Source organism: Lepisma saccharinum, chromosome 19 (genome assembly GCF_977018435.1).
Source record: "Lepisma saccharinum chromosome 19, izLepSacc3.1, whole genome shotgun sequence".
NCBI classification, from domain to species: domain Eukaryota; kingdom Metazoa; phylum Arthropoda; class Insecta; order Zygentoma; family Lepismatidae; genus Lepisma; species Lepisma saccharinum.
In genome coordinates this window covers 53,660,130-53,680,323 of record NC_139247.1, presented here as the reverse complement: position 1 = coordinate 53,680,323, position 20,194 = coordinate 53,660,130, and the positions used below count along the sequence as shown (strand labels likewise).

At 37.0% G+C, this 20,194-nt stretch overlaps 1 protein-coding gene across 5 annotated transcripts in view; it reads left to right on the top strand.

The window, feature by feature from the left end:
- Window positions 1-19,735, top strand: part of MBD-like (methyl-CpG-binding domain protein 2) — a 28,247-nt gene extending 8,512 nt beyond the window's left edge. For 2 of the 5 annotated variants that reach the window (XM_083140888.1, XM_083140893.1), the window contains exons 3-6: window positions 3,063-3,263; window positions 9,582-9,726; window positions 18,359-18,604; window positions 19,415-19,735. In XM_083140888.1, the coding sequence (XP_082997014.1) occupies window positions 3,063-3,263; window positions 9,582-9,726; window positions 18,359-18,604; window positions 19,415-19,513 (691 nt within the window). In that variant the 3' untranslated portion in view covers window positions 19,514-19,735. The remainder of the gene's footprint in view (window positions 1-3,062; window positions 3,264-9,581; window positions 9,727-18,358; window positions 18,605-19,414) is intronic. The other 3 variants (XM_083140892.1, XM_083140894.1, XM_083140889.1) reach the window with 2 other exon arrangements.
- Window positions 19,736-20,194: the final 459 nt, after the last annotated feature.

The following is a 20,194-nucleotide window of genomic DNA, read 5'->3' as shown; positions in this document are numbered from 1 at the left end:
CAACCGGAAACCAATGTCTGCTCACGCAAGCTACATTTCTAGTAATAATTTCTCCAGTAACCAATACTTAGTGTCATCCTCCATGGCCGTGTGGTCTAAGGCACTGTGCTTTGGCTCCGACTGCAGTATGGCATGGGGTTAGAGTCCACCTGGGTTCTCGGCCTGCGTGGCAACCCACCATTGTGAGGAAATTGGGGAGCTACGAGTGAGTAGCATAACCCGGGTGCAGATATCTCCTAAAACGGCTGGGATTTCGACGCTGACCCCACGTCACCCCATTATCAGTTAAGTGTCTCCACTCCTGTAGGTAGGATTGTGGGAGAGAGACTGGCTGTAGAAGCATGGGTTATTATTACGATTAAACAAATTAAATTTAGTGAAGCTTTTAACTGTGCTATATAGTTTCTCCAAGCTTTGAACTTTTTCCCACAATCATTTTCAGTACTCCAAAACACTTCTTAATACTCCTGCAAAACTTGCGAAAAATCATTAAACATTCTGAACCATTACCCATGTTTTTTCCCCCATTCCAATTCCATTTGTTTACATGAATAGGCTAGGCGATCATGTTTGGTGCACAAATTTAGCATTATAATTACACTCCTCTAGGCTTATGGTGTTTATTTATTTTGTCTGTTTTATGTGGCAAAGTTAAGGCTGTGGGGCCTTTTCTTCCACTTGACCATGCTTACATGTAATTTTTTGCACATGGATCTTAGTAGACTACTTTTAAATATTGAATAATAAAAAACAATGTAAAAATACAAATATAAAAATCACTTAAACAATGTAAAAATACAAATATAAAAATCACTTCTTTGTAGCTAATCAGTGGTGATTTATTCATTCTAGTTTTTGGACTTTTAACCACTGTTATTTTTTAAAGATATTTACCTATGTACTCCTAGAACATGACACCGCACTAGGAAATCTAAAACCCGAACAAATAATGGAAATGCTCAACCTCTGCTTGACCACTACATACTACCAAATAGACGACATATTCTACCAACAGAAAGAAGGCATGGGCCATGGGATGTCCTCTATCTCCTATAGTCAGCAATATCTATATGGAACATTTCGAAGAAATAGCTTTAACCACACACCACCACAAACCGTCCGTCCACCTGGTTCAGGTACGTGGACGACACTTTCGTAGTCTGGCCACATGGGGAACACACGTTGCCCATCTTTCTGCATCACCTAAACAGCCTAAGACCCACAGTCCAATTCACCATGCAGTGGAAAAAAGCAGAACCATACCCTTCCTAGATGTACTAGTTACAAGGCAAGCCCACACCCTTTCCACAAAAGTGTACAGAAAACCTACCCATACAGGACAATATCTAAACTTCCTCTCCAACCACCCCAAGTGCATAAAAACCGGCATAGTAAAAACACTCGTGCACCGAGCAAAAACCATATGTAAAACCGAACAGGACCTTACCAATGAAAAGAAATCACTCTACAAAGATCTCAAAACCAATTACTACCCACACAAAATAATAAACCCCATAATATGGACAGAAGAAACAACAGACTCACTTCCAAAAGAAAAACCACTGGCCACGATCCACACACCATACATAAAAGGAATATCAGAAAGAATCCAAAAAATAACCAAGAAATATAACATCAGAACTACATTCCACTCCAGGAACACACTCCAATCCAACCTGGTCCACACTAGACCCCACACACCCGATATAAAAACAAAAAACGTAATGTACAGCATCCCATGTGAATGCGGGAGGGAATACATTGGGGAAACATGCAGAACACTTGAAGTGAGGGTGTGGGGTACACAAAACAAACCTCAGGCTGGGATACTTTGAAAGATCCAAACTAGCGACCCACGCCTGGGAAAACAGCCACAGAATACAATGAGATAATAAACAGGGAAGAAAATGGCTACAGCAGAAAATTCAAGGAAGCATCGCATATGACAGCAAGAACAGAACCGATCAGCCAACCCAGCCTAGAGATCAGACTAATATGGATACCATTAGTCAGAAACTTTTTCAAAAAACAATAAATGGCAGCACTACACCAACGCATCCACATGTCATACATTTACTCACAGAATACAAACAACAACGGGGCCATAGTACACAATTCGGACACTATCCCTTCACACACATAAGATCTCACACATAGTCTCTATAGACTATTCATACACATTGCACACCAACCCCGCTTTACGTCAACATGCAATCCGGGGCACTCCAGTCCCCGGAGATGAAGGTGGAAACCTAACGGTGCCACACGAAGCCTTGATCGTGACGTTAACGTGGTCATCTGACAAAGTGGAGCCTGGGCCACTGATAATCTTACCTGGCATTTTTTTGTATATAGAGGTCCTTGTGACCGACAGACGGGGTGGAGCCTAGGCCACCAAGAATAATCCTCCTAGGCAACCTTTTATGTGATCTATCAGACTACACGCTACCCTGAAGACGGAGGCAGATTCAGCCTCCGAAACGTAGGTAAATATCTTTAAAAAATAACAGTGGTTAAAAGTTCAAAAACTAGAATGAATAAAAATCACATATAATAATAAAAGTCTAACCTATAAGCACGGACACACAACAAAGAAAACACACACACACACACTCATGCTCACATATTCCTGACAATAACTTGGAGTTTGAAATGGTTTCATGGGTTTCAGCACTTTTCTACAATTAAGTGAATTCAATTTGTGTCCAGTGTATGCTTGCATTAATGAACTGAGTATTTGTGCCCAGTAAAAAATGTTTTGCTTGAGTCTTAAAAACATTTACTGAAGGTATTTTGTTTTGTTACATTTGATTGCCTTAGTATTTCCACACTTCCATTCATCTTCCGTGTGTGTAAAGTTTGTTTCACAATAGATAAAGCAGTTCAGACAGTAGCAACTCACGAGTATGTTAATTTGCACAAATAACTCGCAAATATCATTGTGAAATGAGAATCATGATAATTTTTTGATAAATGGCCCATTTGTCCACCTGGATTTTTGGTGTTAGATGTGATTTTAATTTCTCTGCATATTTATTAACGCTGAATTGTTATTATTTAAGCCCATCGGGAAAGAAGTTCCGGAGTAAACCTCAACTGGCTCGCTATCTAGGCGACGCTATTGATCTCTCAACATTTGATTTCCGATCCGGCAAGATTAATTCCCTACTTTTACGAAAGAACAAGAAGCAGAAAGGGACTCAATTTGATTACAGGTATGGTATCTATACCTGGGAATCGGAGGAGTTAAAAGCTTCGTCTCAGTGAGTATACACACACTTTGCAAGGTCATGCTTATTGAATATTTTTGTAGGATCTTCATAGCATTGTTGGTTTTTTTGTACTGGGATCCTTTATACAGAACGTATCTTGGTTTTTCTAAACTGGTTTCCATTAACAAAATAGAACTGATAGTCACTTGGAGTCCACAGTTTAATATTTGAGCATCAAATCTAATTTGTGAGCATCTGTTGGTGATTTTGTCGCTGGAAGAAGAGCATGCTTGTTTTGTGATTAGATTATGCAGGTTTTTTGGCTATAGAATCTGCAGCACCCAACTTTGGATTGCTGGATGCTAACCTTATTGTAGGATTTCATTACATGTTGCACACCAAAGAGGAATATTGAGTACTCGTTGCATCTTGTACAGTGATTTGTTTGGTTATGTTGCTATGGCGTAGTTTCTTTCGCTTGTTTATGTGCATACATTTTGCAAGGCTAATCTTTCCTTTGCAAAAGTGCTTATGCGAGTAGGTTAGGTTAGTTTCCCCTGTAGTTTGTTCTTCTTTTTTATGTACAAAATACTTTTTAATTTGAAGATATGCTCAAGCAGTTAAAATGTACAAGTGTAACAACCTCTACAATCTAATTTTTATGAATAATACGAAATTTGTTCATAATTACTGCACCCTGGAACTTAAAAATTGCGGATTCACATTCGACAAACTTCAAACATAATTCACACTTATTTCAAGTTTCAAGATCTTCCTTGTTCTCTCACACACTTTGCAGAAATCATGTGGTGTATGAAATCATGACACCGAAGGACTTTTTTTTTTATTTGTTATGTATTGTTCTCTTCCATGTAGTACATCTTGGACTGCATTGTTACAGACTAACGAGGCTCTGACATTTGTATAATCCTCTGTTGAATTTGGTTGTGTGTGGTCCATGTATGTTTGTGATTGTCCTTAATAAATCAACACATTTCCAAGTGTGTTCAACATTTCAAAAATCCATTATGCTTTTGTATCTACATGTGAACATATTAGCACATGTATTTGTTTTGTAGTACAAGATTTTCATTATGAATGTCTAACATTCAGACATTTCTGCACTGTACCATTTGCCACATACGAGGATATGTACTTTGTAGAAATTTCAGCGAAAAATACAGGCTTAACGAGGACTCAAACCTGGGTCTCTTTTATGCCCTTTCAGCCACTTCTAAACTATTTTTTTAATACTCTAAATTCAGTTCCACAGTACTGAAATGACCATTTCTGCACTGGTTACTTTTACTGAAGAATTTTATTTCATTTTAGTTATTTTATTCATGACGATGAGAATTAATGATTAGATAAAATTGATGAAGGACCACACTAGAGAACCACTGACGCTCACTCGTGCTTGTTCGAGTCTCCCCATGTTCAAGCATTTACAATGGAATACCAATTTAATGTGATAATAATCGTAGACACATACATATAAAATATCCATCTTGGCAGTTTCAGCCCACAATCGTCTGCTTCATTTTCACAAATCACTTAAGTTTCAATTTCATTGCATCTTTCACCCCCACGATCCGGCACACTACCACAGACAAATTACAGTTATACGTACATGTACTACTGGGCTTGAAGCATATACTGCTCATTTTGCCTGTTCCAGCTTTATTCACTCTAGTGAAGAAGCTCTCAATTCTGTACACTATCCAGCGTCGTCCATGCGAACTATTTGAGCGAAATCCTCCTCATGCAGCACTATAGGCTACACAGAAAGCAATATCATGCATAAGCCACGATTCAAACATAGAACCTTCTGTGGGTGTATTTCTCAACTTGATTGGCCACTGAAGCAGCTTGAGGAGTTTTTGTAGTATCCACCATTATTTTATTCACAATCATCTCTACTGGTTTTGATTACTCTTGTGACCATCATAGATAGTTTTTCACTTATATCACCAAAATTTACTACTTTAATATTATTAAATTAGTTCAGTATTTTTATTCAAGTAATAAATTTTATGGTGTAAGCAGAAAGCTACCTCTGATGGTCACAAGACATTCCCTTTCCTATATCTTTACATATACATTGATAAAAACTTTGGCTTATTCTAGTTGAAGTAAGTTTTTCCAGTATGTATCATCATTATATAATATACCGGTACATTTATATTGGATAAAAATCAGGAATCAAACTACCTGGATTGCACTTTAGAGATAATTAGGCTCACTCAAGTTCCAATCAGCTTCAAGTATTCCATGCTGTAGATTTATGACAGACTTTTAGCCCAATATAAATGTATTTTTTTCTATTTCTTACTGTGATGATGTATAGTTGATCAAAGCAAGATGTTGAAAAACTTCCTTCACACAGATTAGCTAAAGTGATTTTTTTTATGAATTCATATTCAAAATCTCAACTTATGGCACAAGTTATGCACTAAGACATTACTTTTTTGTTTTTGTGATATAGGTTTTCGTGTGCAGCAGTTGCTGATATTAGCTGAAGTATCTATAGTGTTAGTGTATAGATATATCCTGGTGCAAGCAGCATGAAGAAAGAAATGCAAGAATTTCAAATGTGAGTTCTTGAAATCATTCAAAAATGATCCTTGCCAATGAAGTGAATGAAGACTCTGGTATTGTAGAACTTTTTCTTTTCAATTTTCTTGTCACGTATTGTTTCACAAAATTGCGAAGAAAACAAAGATATTTTTTTCGTGTCATAGAGCCAATGTAATTTTATTGTAATATTAATGAGTTTCTGTACACAGTTTTAATAATACTCTTTGCTAAGAAATTATCGTCTCTGGGAAACTTTAATGTATCATCTGAAAAGCATCATAGAGTATCTTTTTGATACTTCCATTACTGTTTCATTATCTTCGCCCCTTACGCAAACTACTATTTCATATGTTAATAATCTTAAAAACATCCCCAATAGTTCAGTGGCTAACATCCTTGTCTTGTAATCCAGGAATTCTTGGTTCAATTCTTGTCAAGGCACATGACATAGTGGTTCTTATCCCACTTTAAATTGGTCCAGTCCCAATTAGCATATCTGAAATTACCGTGGACTAAAAGCATTACTAAAAAAACTTTGAATTTTTTGATAACTTAGATTGATTTCTGTCGTCAGATAATTTGTTGGAATGCTTGCTACAAAAGAGTATTGTTTGGAAATTGAATGTAGAAAAAAATCATTATTTTTACAAAATAAATTTATGTGGTCTGCTAAAGATAATTGTTTTGTTTGTAATGAACTGAATGTGAACATGCTCTGGATAAAAGTTACGTTGTGAGGGTTTAAATGCTGCAGTGGTCCAGTCAGTAGGTTGTCATGTGGAAGACCCGGGTTTGATTCCAGGAGAGGGTGGGAATTCTTACATCAATGTTCATGCATGGAGCAGCTCTGGTGTTCACCCAGCCTCTGTCTTAAATATGTACCTGAGGGGATTAAAGCTGGCTGTCATCATGGTGCTGATCACATCATCCCATGTACCTTCACAGCATGCATTTCTTTTGCTCTAGCTTCTGAGTACGTGAGATCATATGTGTAATTTAAAAGTAATGGAAAGTGTATACTTGTGCCAGTTGGAATGAAATACTAAAATTAGACTGGTGCTCAAAATGTTATTTTTAATGTTCAAATACTAAACTGTGTACATTATGTTTATTCCAGTGTAATTTTTATTGTTTTGGAATATTGAACATATGGCTTTTCTGCAAAGTGACATTTTTCTCTGGTGTAGTTTTCTTTACAATTACAAATTCTGAATACATTGTCTTTCCTTCTTGTGATTAAATGTAGTATTATGAAAATAATTTTCTTCTCGTTATTTTGTTAGTATAACATAATTTTAGATTTAGCAAACAGCATTAATGATCAGGTTTTATGTTCAGGAGAACATGACTTTCAAATCATTTGAATTGTCTGTTAGTACTGAATGTTGGCTAATAACACTGATGGGATGTAGGTAAATTTATTTACTTACTTTATTAACCAGATAGTCTATAACTAAGTGGTAAATATACATAGGGTGATAATTTTTGTGATTGTATGATAATACAAACAACAAGAACTTTCCTAGTTGTTAATTTGAGTTGTCTTGAAACATATATTTCCTTGTGGATTTTTTAAATGAATGCAAGGGTATAGTTTCTGGCTTACAGCATGAATTTTGGAATTGTAGCTTTCCTGGTGATGGGATTCGAACAAGTGTTCTTGGGTTACCAGGCAGATTAAATCCACATTAACATCCAACGTTTCGACCACATACGTTGCTCTCGTCTTCAGAGAATGTTGATTGGAGACCAAGTATGAGAGAAATGAATGAGCTCAAAAGGTTGGATGCTAATACAGATTTAACCTGGCTGGGAACCCGATCACACTTGTTTGAAGCATGATTTTATGTGTGTTAGAACTTGTTTCTATGAGCAACTGACTTTCTAAAGTATAAACACAGTTCAGTTAATGCCTGAGCATGGGAGATTCCTGCACGTGTGCACCTGTGTTTGGAAGGAGTTGCCAACATTCATACGTACAATATCTGCCACCCTGTAGACAGGCTGTATTTTACAACTTGTAATATCATCTACATTATGCAAAAGCACAAAAGTCAATTTTGTGTTTGTCCACAGCATGCGACTCAGGAAGTTATTTGGGTGTTAATTAAAGACAGAAATAATGTTGAAATAATGATATCCTCGTGCTTCCTAAAATAGCTTTAACAAGCTCTTAGGCAACTGTACACACCCATGTGAAAATAACTCAGTACATTGCTACCATGAAGGAAACATTGTAAGGAAATCAAATCATGTTAAATAAAATAAAACACAAAATAGAATTACAAGCACTGGAGAAGTATGGAAATAAATTGCTGTCCATATTTTGGAGGTCTTGCACCCATCTTATCAGGAAATCTAATGAATTAATATCTTAACTGTGATGAGCAAGCAAGTACTGTGATGGAATATTACACCGCAGATGGTGTTTAAGCAGGGACATCTTCGTTACTGCAATCTGTTGTCATTTTCAACAACTCTTTTTCCTGATGGTGGAGATGTGATAACTTCAAAACATTCACATGTTTTTGGGGAGTGGAGGAAGCTCTTTTCATGATTGTTGTTCTAAGACATTTATTTTCTGTTGTCGTTATTTTATGTTGCTTTTCTAACTCTTGGACTAATCACAGCGATGAGAATGAATTGGTGAAATTGATAAAGGGACAAATTGGCATATACTGCTGTTGGGGCATAGGTCATGGCAACTATTTTTTTCGCGAGTATGCACGACCAGCATGAAAATCTGAAATATACGAGTGGCAGTGTATGGTATTGTGGAATGTATAAACAATGCAGATCAAGTGTACTAGGCATAGGATAGGGAATATAATCTATACAAAATTTGTACAAAATAGTCTTACTGATGTGAGTGAGTATAGAATTTCGAAACTACATTTCGGGGATCGACTGCCCCCTTCTTCATGTTCTTTTTCTTCTAGGCACAAATCATTTTATGCTGCATCAAGAGTGTTAAATTAGGTTAAAAGGTTTGGTTAAAAAACACTTGTTAAAAAAATGTCACCGTTCATTTAAAAACCCCAGTTAAACATCTTGCTATAAGGCGTTCCCCATTCTCTTTAAAAAACCTCATTTGCCTGGGATTTTATTAAATTGACTAAACACATTCCCTTGTTCTGCTTGCTCTGACAGTCTATTCCTGGATAGGGAAGTGAGCAAATATCCTTAAAGATATCATCGTGCCACATGTGTTTACGTTCGCAAGTATGAAAGCATATGAGCATTACAGGATCGAAATAGGCTCACTATAGAACAGCTATTTTGATACGTGACACGGCGGTTGACTCAACAATGAATTACCACTGCCCTCTGTACGATAACAGTTCATCATACTACCATCTAATGGCATGTCCACATACTACAGGTGCCATGTTCTCCAGGACATATGGTGATATTGTGGTACCACCGTTTTACTTTGAGAAACAATATAGTTGCCATAACTTTTGCTCCAGCCGTCATATATATATTTGGTGATACATTGTTAGAATCACATAATGAAGTTGCAATAGTTCCGTGACTAATTTTAATTACTGAATGTTCCACTGCCAGTAAGAGCAAGATTTAGTCACAGTATCAGCCTGACTAGTAACCACCTTCACAGAAGTGTCAGAAAATCCCATTTACCTTAGAAGAAAATATTATCTAATACGATTCTCGGTACTTCATGTTCAGTAATTTAGGCATAAATATTTAATTGTTCTTAGCTTGTGATACTATGTATTTAACATGAGTTAATGAATATTATTCCCAGTAATCTTTTGTTTTATATTCTAGCCGTGGAGTCCGCAATGATGCTTCTCTTGTTCCCCCAATCCGACAGACTGCTTCAATTTTTAAGCAACCAGTCACTGTTTACAAGACCCAAGAAGGAAAGGTGAAGGCAGATTTCAAGCATGGACCTCAGGAAAAACCAAAACAGGTGTGTAAGAGAGGCCTAAGTTTTAATAATGCATTAACGTTGAACCATAATAAACTATTTTCACAAGTGTCCATCAGTTATAAAATACCTTATGTGTTATTTCCTTGATACAGTGCATCCCACTCACTGTTGGCTTCAAGGTTTTTTGTGTAACTTAAGAAAGGAAATGAGTACAGAAGATAAAATCAGGAAGATGGATGGGAGAGTGTGAGAAATTAAGGTCGTAAGCAGCAAGACTGTTGTTCGTACCGGGCATGAGTGGTTCTACAGAATGCAGAATGCATCATTCACTGCCTCATTTCGCTCATCTCTAAAGACTTTGGCCATCAATTGATTCATTGAGTTTTGTGTTTTAAGTCCACTTTATGTGCAATAAGGCAAATCAGACTGGACCTACAGATTAAAGTGGGATCCGATTCACTATGTGCCTCTACCGGGTATCGAACCTGGGACCCCTCGATTACAAGGCGATGACGCTACCATTGCGCCATTGGGAGGCCCACTTTGGCCATCGAGGTCGGCTGATTTCTTCCTGTGGGCCATGTTGAAAGGTAAAGCGTACTGGTACACACCACTGGGTGTTATGGCACTGAAAGAAAACATTCACCGTGAAATTGAGCTTGCGGCTGCCAAACAGGTGGTGAAAATGTTTCATAAAATAGAACACCACATTCAAGAGTGTCGGCCACTTTCAACATCTCACGTAATCATCATAGACGAAGGTGAGTCCACCTACAATTTCGTTTCCATGTGTTAGTTTTTTCACATGTTACGTGCAAGACACTGGGGCCAATGGAAAGTAGGACACCCGCTTCTTTGCTGTTAATTGGATTAAAATGTCTTTTTCTATCTTTTCTTTTGTAATTAACAAAACTCCTTGATGTTCCAAAATGGACTTCAAGGAGTTGATTAATTTGGGAATTCTGTTAACATCTGTATCAAGTACAAAAAAGTTACAGTAAGTATGGAAAACTATTATTATTTTAATGCTGAGTTCATCTTGTTATTTGAAGATGCAAATTTTGGAGAAAATAATATCAAACAGTAAGGAAAATAACACGTATATTTTTAAAAAAAGTAGAAACATTCAGGTACCTACTTGTTTGTTTCTTTGTTTAATTATCTATATATTTTTTCTTCCCTGATCATAAATAGAGCTGGTTTTTATTCTTGCAGCAATGTTTCATCCTGTTTCCATGAAACTTTTTAAGCTTACACTTATAAGTGTTTGTTTACTTTGAATCTGATTTCAGTTGAACTCTAACTGCTGTCTTGGCCAAGTTCAGCTAACAAATGTTCTAGTGATGTGGTGGTTAGGTTGCATCAGGAAAATTGTCAGTCTGGTGGTTTCGTGTACCAAAATGACCAACGAAATGTTACATGAAAACCCTTTGCTAAAACTTATATTTGAGGATATTTTAATGCCGAAGATTGTAGTTAGTGCCGTCAATTTGTCGCAGTTTGTTATAGTTCTTAATTAATGTGTTTCATCTAATAGTTTATATTCACAAACCAAATCAGTAAACATTTTATTGTCCACTATTGTCAGTTTTTCACCCAAACAATATAAGAAATCAAACATAAATATATAGAACATATCACACTACACTTCTGGTAAATTTGATCAAAAATAACATATTTGGTTCATTTACATGTTGCGCGATTTCATCTCGGAACCTTCATGTGCTGTCCACTCAACATCTCGGATTTTGCTGAAAAAAATATATGAAGGGCTTATTGCAGAAAGGGACCTGAGTCACTTTTGCACAATTCTGAGAAAAACAAGAAAAATCGTATAATATTGATAGTGTAAGAAAGAAACGTGCCGTTGTTGGCTCAAATATTCAGCATAATGAATAGTTAATTTTGCAACCCTCAATGCACCCCCCTGCAGTATGCTGCTAGAGACAGTGGAGATGAAAAAGTTGTGACTTGTAACCTGATGGTTGCGTGCGTAACGAAGTAGTCAAGATTTTGAAGGAAAGCGTAGAGGTCCGTGGAAATTCAATTACTCGCACGATAAACAAGAAAAAACAAACCAATCAGTTACAATAGTCAGGGATTTTGTTGAGGCTAATGACAGTATTTTGGACAGTCACCTCAGTCTCTACTGAGAACCAACTTGACAAAAGTAAACGTGGTCGGAACGATAGACGTAAAAAAAAAAGCTGAAGTCGAATTAACTCTTTTCCCACTCAATGAATGTCACCGCTCGTCCGTATGAGTATGATTTCCCATCTCGTTTTATCAAAATTAAACCAACACTCTAGTTTTGTGTAACAAGGGATAATTACGTACACTTAGTTCAATTTTGCGACTCTAGTCAAAATTTATTACGCCAAAACCTCGCAACGGAGAATGGCTGGCGTTCCCAAGAACAACATGTACATAATATTATTCATAACAAATTATTTCCTTCAACATATAACTGTAAGTGACTTGAAGGTGGATCAACAATTCTTTGTTACCGGCAAATAACAATATAATAAAACTAGAACACGTCCGGCAACTACAAATGTCATAATACAATGCAATCAATTAAAATACGTTAAGGTCAATCTATAATTGCATTTTAGCACATGGAGCGTGAGAGTGACATTTTTGTCCAAAAAAAACACGCATTCACAGTTCACTTATAAAAAGGGAGTCGTAGAGTACATACCTCAGCTCGTTGGATAACTGTTCACCTCAGTTAACTTGGGCAAATCCTTGGCATCTAGAGAAACGGGGAACGTCCTCCAATTGGTCGTTTTCAAGCACGTTGAACGGTATTGTCCCCTTTTCCCTCGTGCCCTTCCTTCTCACCAACTGATCCACCCATCCTTCATATTTCGAGTTCCGCCAGATGATCCAAGGAAAGTTATGTTCGGTCAAAATGGTCAATGGTCAACTAAGTTCCAAATTTCCATCCTTGTATTTTGACATTTGTTTTCCAAAAGATCCCAACACCTCCCAGACGTACTAGCACTATACGTGAACAATGCAACGTTTCCTCGTAATGTTCGAAGAACTTAGTTCGTGCCGTGCTACAAATTACGATCGACAAGAGAGAGAAGCACTGAGTTCCACGAGCCGCTACTTCTCTCGTAGTCCATGACGTCACACCAAGAAATCCCTCGCGACTCGCGAGCTGAAACGGAACTGCCGTTTTCGTCGATCGAGTTCGTGAAGCAGGGAAAGTCACTAGTGACCTCTATCGGTCAGTCAATTAAGTAGAATTTGAAAACACTGACGCGAAGCATACCAGAATGTATGAGGAGAGATGTGAGGATATTCGACGCGGAATTTAACATTATACTTGAAAGTCATGTTCGCGTAGAAAATCGTCACAAACTCCCCTGCCTGGCAAAAAATGAGAAGGACGCCAAAGGAGCACACAACCAGTTACATTTTTACTTATTACTAATTGTATCGCAAGAGCACCATTTAGAACTAACCCCTAGCAATTAAAGCATATATATATATATGAAATAACCCATGATGACCTTGTTGAAAAAACATGTAAACCTGACCATAAATAAGTCAAAAAACACTCAATTATGTTACAACAAATGACTGCCTAAAGGAATTATTACCTAATAAACTTGTTATTCTCTGAGAAGGCAAGTCAAGAACATATAAATTAAGTAATTGCAACAAATTGAAATATATTAGATAAATACCATCAATAAATACAATGAAGATGATGCAAAATGAAAATGAATGATCGATTGCAATCTAAAAAAAATGGGAACGAACAATGGTATAAAACATTTAACAATTTAAGAATGAGATAATACATAATATCAAATTTTTACAACACATAGTAACAATAGGCGCCAATAAAGTCTATAATTAGGCACACAAATTTGTGATATGTGATACGTAGCACTTAAATTTGAGGGGGCTGACACTGGGGAAAAACGATCGGATATGCACTAACAGGTCGAAATATTTGCGAAGTAGACGAGAATATATATATATTGTTGCACGGGGATAAGTAATCATCCATATGATGCCTCAATTCCACTTATTCCGAGATGGTATATAATTGTGAATTTCCTCATAAACCATGAAAAGAGAAAAAAAAGGAATACATTAGAAGGGAAAAATAGAAGAAAAAACAAAAGGATAGGAAAGAGGAGAGGAAACCAAAAGGAGGAAGGGAATACAGCGAGGAATAAGAGCACCAATTACAAGATATTTGAAACAAACCATCCCAAAAATATACATATACTGTCAAACAGGTATAGAGATAGATATCCAAAATTACTAAATGAAGTTAAATTTGTAACTTAAGTAATGAATCATAGTTTGCTTTACTTTGATGAAAAGCAATGAATAAATGTTTATAACATACCCCAAGTAATAATACCAAAACAGTAAATAAACACATGCAAATAAGCAAAGATATAAATAGTACAAATCCATTAGAAACCCTTAACATTCTAGTACATATAAACACTTTAATACCATACTATACATGTGAAAGTGAATGCATCAGTTACCTTGGAACAGCCGGATTACGAGAATGGTAATCATGCTGAGAAGGACGACGGCGGCAGTGAGACGTAGAGTGTCCACTTCTGTGGCAAAAATTGCAGTATAGAGATTGAGGTTGACGCAGGGGGCGATTTAGATTCTGTTCTCGGTTAGCAAGATGATGAGGAGGGGGGGTCACACGCCGGTCAAGCTGACCTAATTGGCATTGTGTATATGCCTTTTGCATCTCTAAAGGAATGATAGAATGAGCTTAAGCTACTAACTCAGGCATAGATTGTGGACGGGACTGAAATAATAAACAGTTGGTGGAGGTATTGTTAAGATGTTGTAAAACAAAGGTGACCAAAATGGTAGGGTCCCAGCCCAATGCCAGAGCCTCGGCCGAATCACGGACGTCTGACACATAGATGTGAAGCGTCTCAAATTCACGTTGAGGGCGAGTAACGTGGGCATTAACCAAGTCCGTATATAAAGACATTGGAACCGAATGTCGCCATATATAGAGTTTCATGTCGTGCCACGACATAAGAGAAGCGATAGCAGTCGTCCAGAGTGTTTGCAAGACTCCCGCGGTACGGCGAGTTGCGTTTTGCAAAAGCCACTGCAATGGATATTGGTGGGAAAGTACCAGACGGTGTAGAGCCAACATGAATGTAAATAAGGCAGAATGACTTTGGCCGTCGCACATAGCCAGCGTATCTATATGGGTATCTAAATTCCTCAGAAGAATTTTATGAATAACAGAAGAGTCTCCGTTAAGGTGAGACGACGTAACTGAACCAGGTGATATGGGGACCGTTACGGTCGCCGTAGTTGTTGCGGGCAAGGGTGACGAAAACACTTTTTTCGATAAACTCCCCAAAATTTAAAATTTTGAAGATAAAAATTTGCACAACAGTGAGGCTTCTTCAGAATCAATATGATATTAAAATTTGGTGAACGTGATTTTCCGAATAAGAAATACATTGAAGATTAAATTTATCCTAAATGTATCCCTTTATAGTACTAAATAAAACACGTGGAATTGAAAATGAAGAAATTGTAAGCTAAAAGGTAGATAAAACGTAGACTATTTAAAATGTATGTGTGAAACTATGTACTACACATAGATTCATCTTAAACCACCGGCCGGGCGGGTTTTCAGAAAGTAACACCTGTTTCGCCGAGGCATTTCACATCGATTTTTTTCTTCTTGCACTTCTCGGAGAAATTACGTTATAACTCCTAGACTATTCAACGCATCTACTTCGGAAAACTTTTGTTTGGATGCTAGAACATCAGGAAATGCAACCCAGGTTAATTGATAATGCCCAAGTGAGAAAGACGGGGTGTGGGGGGTGCAACCCCCCAAATTTCCATGGAAAAAAAATAAAAATCTGAACTTTGCCCCCTCTTTCCCACTCTTATGGGAAAAGGATGCAAACTTTAGCGTTATTTTCATAGAATGGACCTTTGGCAACGAGATGAAACTTCTTTCATTTCATGTTCCTGGCTATCATACAAGATGAAATATGAGGCAATATGTGGAACTCTGCTTTTTTACAAAAAATGCTAATTTGCATAGTGCACAAGATATATTATAACTCCTAGACTATTCAACCTATGTACCGCGGACAACTTTTGTTTTGAAGATAAAACATCAGGGCGTGCAACCCATGCTAATTCATAACCCCAAGTGAGAATGACTGGGTTTTGGTGGAGGGCGCATCCCCAAATTTCCATGAAAAAAAAATCTGGACTTTGCCCCCTCTTTCCCCACGTTTATGGGAAACAGATGCAAACTTTAGCGTTATTTTGATAGAATGGACCTTTGGCAATGAGATGAAACTTGTTTCATGTTCCTGGCTATCATACAAGAAGAAATATGAGGCAATATGTGGAACTCTACTTTTTTACAAAAATATTTTGCAATTTGCAAATTGCATTTCAGCTTTGTCTATTTTTAGCATCTCTTCCGACCAAAAGATGCTCCCTTGGTCCGAGGAAGCTTCAAACGAAAGCTACGGCTCCCTCTTATCTCAGGCCTACCCGATGGTGCAGTGGTAGCATCGTCGCCTTGTAATCAAGGGGTCCCAGGTTCGATACCCGGTGGAAGCACATGGTGGTTCGGATTCCACTTTAAACTGTAGGTTCAGTCCCGATTAGCCTTACTGTGCATAAAGTGAACTTAAAACACCAACTCGATCAATCAGTCAATCCCTCTTATCTCCGACAAAATCAGCAACAAGTTACATTTCACGTCCCGAGCCACGAGAAAACCAAGGTCATAAACTGCACACGTGTATCGTTTCCCCCTGCCAAAGCATGCTTCGAAAACGTGACCTTGACGTGTCACAACTTTAAGTTTGCTTCCGCAGTACCGTTCTAAACTTCCTCAGCTTATGTTGTCAGTGTTTACAACCTCACATAAAAGTTACAACGTGCTAAAAGCATAAGTTTAAGCCGTGTGTTACATATATGTAACACATTACAACAACGCCCTTATTTTTTTTTGTTGCACATATGCAACAGAAAATGAGTAAAAGTTAAAATGCTTGGAGTGAAAATGTTCCAAGCCATAAATGTAACTTGAATATTCATGATGAATGGCAATAAACAAAGTGAAAGAGCATTTATTTCTGTAGAAAATGAATTTTGGATCAATATATATGGAAATATACAACAGAAATTCTTGGAATTTTCATAAACATCTGAAAACAGTAAAATCACTGCATGTGACAAATTAAAAATGGCCGACAGATCTAAAAGCAAGCCTGAAATGTCGATTATGAAAACTTAAAGGATATAGAATGGAAATCAATTATTAATAATTATGATGAGACAGGGGTTGGTTGAAATGGTATTGAATGATACTAATTGTAAGTGGTTTCTCACTACTTACTCGTGCGCGTACATATAATGTTTCCAATAATATACTTAATGCTCTACAGGTCTCCTGATAAGCACCTTAGAAACAGTGTTGCCAGTAACATATTTTGCAGTAAAAAAAATAAATTATGGAACATGGAGGACATTTTTTAAAAAAATCTTTCTTGTTAACACACAAATATATTGTAAGGTCTGATTGCACCTCCTGCAAGTACAGTAACCAAAGACTACATTGTACAATTTTCAGAAATTTTGAGATGGGTGCTTTTGAGAAAATGATTTCCAAAAAAGGTCAAAATGGATTTTACAAAGAATTTTTTACATAACGCTGTAAAGTTAGTGCAGAAATGGCATTGCAAATAGTTAGTCCATATTCTATTATCACAGCAAAACTCATGTCCTTTGGTTCTTCACTTTTTTTAAAAAAAAAAAATTAGAACTTTGAAAAGGTTTTCAAATTTTTGTATTTTGATTTTTTAATTTTATAGTTGAAGAGGGTTTCATAAATATATTCCTTAATAAGGTTTTGAAAGTGCTTTGAAGAAGCTTTCAAATAAAAGAAACCTTAAGCCTCTACCATTTTTTGTTTTTGATTTATAGTGGTTTGAAAACTGTATTATTTCCCTTCCGTAATGTTTTTTACCGATACAAAATAGTGACTTTCTTTGTGAGCTTGTAACACTGTAACGAATCTTCAGTATTTTATTTTTCGACGCGTGGCATGTGGTCCTTTAACATATATTTTTTTTCAGCTGATTTTGAAATTCAAAGGTGACACATTTATTACTTACCTGTATGATTTGATATGAAATGGCCCTGTTGTTCTTTCTGTTGTTTTGTGCTGTGTACACTTGTGCAAAAGTTCAACCGAAACAATCCAGTGTGACCATACCTCAATATACATATCCCCAGAAAGAAGCATTACTTACACTTTGCACCACTTTGAAAACATTTAATGAAGGAAATTTCCATTTTAAGTTAGTAAATGTTTACCTATACTGATGTGTTTCATGTTTGGTTTCATTCAATTTGGTTACTGTTGTAAACACGTGTAACACATTGCAGTACATGAGTGCTCGAAATAGTAACTTGAAAGTAAAGCATTCGATAATTTCTGTGCAATGTAACTACCTAACAATGGAAATTATTCTCATGACAAATATTTGCGCCTGACAAGAAATACATGTTTAATGAATGAAATTGTGTTCATATTATAAACAATTTTTGAGTGTTATTTTTAATTTTCCTTGCCCTCAATATGGCTTTCATTTGTCCCTTTCAGCTTTTCTGGGAGAAAAGACTGGAAGGTCTGAAGGCTTGTGACCTGGATGGAATGGAGTTCGATGCAATGGAGCTACCTCGAGGTCTGCGTGCAGTTGGTCCTCATGTCGCAGAAGAGACTTTACTGCAGTCTGTGGCCACAGCTTTGCACGTCTCAGCGCAGCCTGTAACTGGGCAGACAGGTTCCCGTTCGGCATTGGATAAGAACCCTGGGGTCTTTCTAAATCCAGATCAACCATTGGTGCAGGTACATGGTTATTCTTGTATATTCCATATTGTTTCTCTCTCGAACCACACGGCATTAAGGGGGATAAATTATTATGCTTTCTGCTGCCAGTTGACATGATGGTTATCAGCACAATAGGGCCATTTTCACTTCAAGAGTGTTTATGTAGCTGTAGGGTGTGTGATGCCCAAAGTTTATGTAGCTGTAGGGTGTGTGATGCCCAAAGTTATTTCACACCTTCTGGCGGTTGCAGGTATAAGATTTGTAATGTGGTTATGATTAAAAAAAGCCAAAGCAACGTGCAACAAAAGAGCAATGTCCCCCCTGTGGTTGCGCCACTGGACAAACAACTTCAAGTTACGGCTAATCAAATGAAAGTTTTGACTTTTCCTAACACAAGCCAAATCTTCAGCGTGTCCTCTTTCCATTCATGTGTTTTTCTCTGCCATCGGAAGTTTCATACTCCCAAGAGAACAAGTAAAATAACACTCCCATAAGGATAATGCTAAGTTTTCTTCCCCTCCTACAACCATCCAGCGCACAGACCTCTTTCTCCAGCTCACCGCAGTGAATGGTCATTTGGGGAGGAGCAGTTTCAGGTTCTCACGACTGGCTGGATGTGGAAACTGTTCCTTGAGCCCTTAACATATAAGGAACATGATGACGTCATCAAGTCATCTTCAACAACAAGTGGAAATACGATGAAACAGCATTCAGCCGATGATATCTTCTCCTCATATTGTATTTTGTACTTGATTTTGTAGTGTCTTTATCATGAAATGTTTCGTGTGTGATTTCATGTCTTTGAAATTGAGTTTTCTTTGTCTTCAGGCAGTGGCTGTTGCGGAAGATGATATTAAAAGGCAAGAAGAGAGGGTGACTGTTGCAAGAAAGAAACTAGAAGATGCTCTTAAGGCTATTGTGGCATAATCATACTGTTCTAGACTTCTCTATATTTTTTGTACTTTTTTTTTAAATCAAAATATTTTGAAGTGTTCTGTATTACGTGTCAACATATGTGTTCTTGGTTACAGGTATATAATGTATTCTGACTAGTAATACGTGATTTTTTCATGTTCCATTGTGAACATTTATTGTAATATATCTATATAATTTGACGAATAAAGTAAATACTGACTTTTTCAGTACCAAGTTTGATTATTTTTCAGTATGCCTTAAATTAAAAGAGTCTAAACTAGGTATGAGCCGATACTCGCACAGATTCCCACTGATACTGATATTTAAAAATTGAAATAATTGAAAGTTGTTCCAAATATTGGCTAATATTTGCATGTAAGTATTACAGTAAACCCTCGTTAACACAAACTCGCTTAAGACGAACACTCGGTTAACATGAACAAAATGTTGGTCCCGGCAGGGATGTATTATATCTTATAGAAAGTTTTATCAGTTAACTCGAATTTCGGTTACCACGCATTACGAACTGTTTTTTAGTCCATTGCGTCATTAGATCTCATTTAACACGAACTTTCAAAGTTTTTCATAATTTTTTCTGTTGTTCCTCTGTCGTTCCTCTTCTAGGTATGTAAGAAATCGCTCAATAATCAACTTATACAGTATTGCAACCAACAGATTCAGATCAACAATCTG